The 2,500-nt window shown below is 35.7% G+C and overlaps 1 protein-coding gene across 1 annotated transcript in view; it reads left to right on the forward strand.

Annotated features, from left to right (window-relative positions):
* LOC145259259 (atrial natriuretic peptide receptor 1-like) overlaps window positions 1-2,500 on the forward strand; it is a 115,599-nt gene that overhangs the window by 4,273 nt on the left and 108,826 nt on the right. Inside the window, exon 2 of the mRNA XM_080117095.1 lies at window positions 459-568. Within this exon, the coding sequence (XP_079973221.1) occupies window positions 459-568 (110 nt within the window). The remainder of the gene's footprint in view (window positions 1-458; window positions 569-2,500) is intronic.

The following is a 2,500-nucleotide window of genomic DNA, read 5'->3' on the forward strand; positions in this document are numbered from 1 at the left end:
TGCAAAAGGTTTCCATGTATATCGAATATTTTATTTATTGAGTTAACGGCTATACTTTCTTGTTTTACACTTTCTAATGTTATGTTTTGAAATTTGAGAATGTATTTTCTTCTATCATTCTATTTTGACATCATTTTCAGACGACTTGCTGGCTTAGAAAATACCTGTGAGGCGGCTTTTCTTTCAAATAAAAAATATTAGTGTTGAATTTTTTTCCTGTGTTTCTCTGCAAGAATTTTATACACAACGTCGGGTCAGTGTTAACATGTAACGACCACATTACAATAAATATGGCGCAAAATTGTTTTTTTTTTGGGGGGGGGGCGGGGGGTTCTGTTCGGGGAATAAATTTTACCCGTCGTGGAACGGATATTTTCTAGTTTTATATATATATTCCTGAAATGCTCCCTTCCTCTTGCAAGATACATTATTATATTTTTCTGGTTGTTACTTTTCAGTGTGCGTTGGTTCGATTCTGCCTGCAGCTCTAAAGAAGGTTTGGCCGTTGCTGTAGAAGCAAAAATTGCTTTTAATCCTCATGTTTTCCTTGGGCCTCCCTGCTCGGAAGGTAAGTTTCCATTTAATTCCTATAATATACGGCATAATCACGTTGACACACCAGTTCTACGTAGTTCACTCAATTTAAGCGATGTTCAGCCCGGCCAGTACACGAGGAGTGACCATTTGGGAATAGCAGGCGATATATATATATATATATATATATATATATATATATGTATATACATATATGTATATATATGTATATACATGTATATATATATATATATATATATATATATATATATATATATATATATATATATATATATATATATAGGCGTACGTTGACATCTCCCTACAAGAATTGCAAAAACCTTGTCATTATCTCCCCTTGAATAAACAAGCGACTGAGAACCGCTTGTGAATTATGTCGGTATAGAAACTCATACAAGTACCTGTTCACAATTCTGCGATGCGTTCTACAGGGGCATTTATTATGCATTTTGTACAGTCTAACCCTAACCCTAACTGAACCATAACCATTAATAATAATGCATTATTAGCATGCATATGCGCACACGAACACAAACATAGACAAACACACACACATACGCACAAACACAAACGCAGGGACAAACGTAGAGAAACAAGTGTGATGGAAATGCTTTTAGTGGGGACTGGGGGACCTTCTATAAAAATAAAATTTATTTTTGTTAATAGACACTTTTTATATAAAATAAAAGACACATGATAATCAATAATGATTCCAATCCGTTCAGTGAATCATTTAGAATTATGACGATACTAACTAAACGTAATTCTGCTAGGACAAGGGAGATAATTCGATACCGGAAGATTTTAATCCGATTGATTTATTTAGAGAAACTTTATAGTTGATCGCGTAGCATTTATATATGGTCGATGCCATAACGTAATAATAGTTGTTGTTGTTGTTGTTGTTGTTGTTGTTGTTGTTGTATATTTGGTTGCCACCTTAGACCAACCATTCTCAACCTTTCCTCCATTATTGACCCCTTGGCTTTATATATTTCTTCATTTACTCCCTAATCCGATACAAAACAATTCGACGCCATCATAAAGTGACCAAAAAACAAAGAAGGTCAAAAAGTAATTATTTATCGTTTAGGATATTTAAGTTTTGTATAAAAAATAGTTTTATACAAAAATAAAGAAAATCAAATCATTTTCTGAATAAAAAAATTATGGAGTAAATTTGTATTATACTTCTTAGATATGACACAATATGAAACGAAATAATTATTTTTAAATTATCAGGTACTTCAATCATTCACCACTGGCTATATAATTTTTAACCTTAGGGGTAAATTTACCCCTGATTGAGAATCTCTGCCTTAGACGTTATTCAAAGTGTCCGATGACGAATATGCCAGCTAGTTTATATTTATCTTATTATTTAGAAAAAGGGAAATAATGGTTGTTTGTTTGCTTGTTTTTTTTTTTATTATTAAGTGGGTGTTTCGCTTGAAATATCAAAATATATCACCTAAAATCATTTGGTTTACGACCTTACCACTCAGACTTATGGTTAGGGGTAAAAATTCGATTAACTGTGTGTTGATGGACCAAAGCCGAAGGGGAGATAGAGTGAGAAAGTCAATCCAGTTCATGGAGATAGAAAGCGTATAAAGTGTACGTACTGTTTGTTAGCTCGTGCCCGATACATAGTCGCAGGGGGCGCGACGCGCGCGGGTGCCCCGAAAGGGGGGCGAATGGTCCGACGACCGCTCAGCTCGACAGCTACGTCGAAAAGGGCTGGAAACAGCTTGTCTCTTGCTTTTATACTTGTTTCCGGTGGTCTTTTGCGCATGCGTGGATTTCCTTTGAAAAGGAAGTGACGTCGTCCATCTGTGCTTACATGTGCGCGCCTCTCTACTGAGCTTAACCCTCTCTTTCTACAGACCGGCTTACCACTTCGCGTTTCTCTATTGCACTCCCCTTTCCTTCCACGCGCGTAGTC

This window comes from Euprymna scolopes, chromosome 34 (genome assembly GCF_053919585.1).
Source record: "Euprymna scolopes isolate OS-2025 chromosome 34, ASM5391958v1, whole genome shotgun sequence".
Classification (NCBI taxonomy): domain Eukaryota; kingdom Metazoa; phylum Mollusca; class Cephalopoda; order Sepiida; family Sepiolidae; genus Euprymna; species Euprymna scolopes.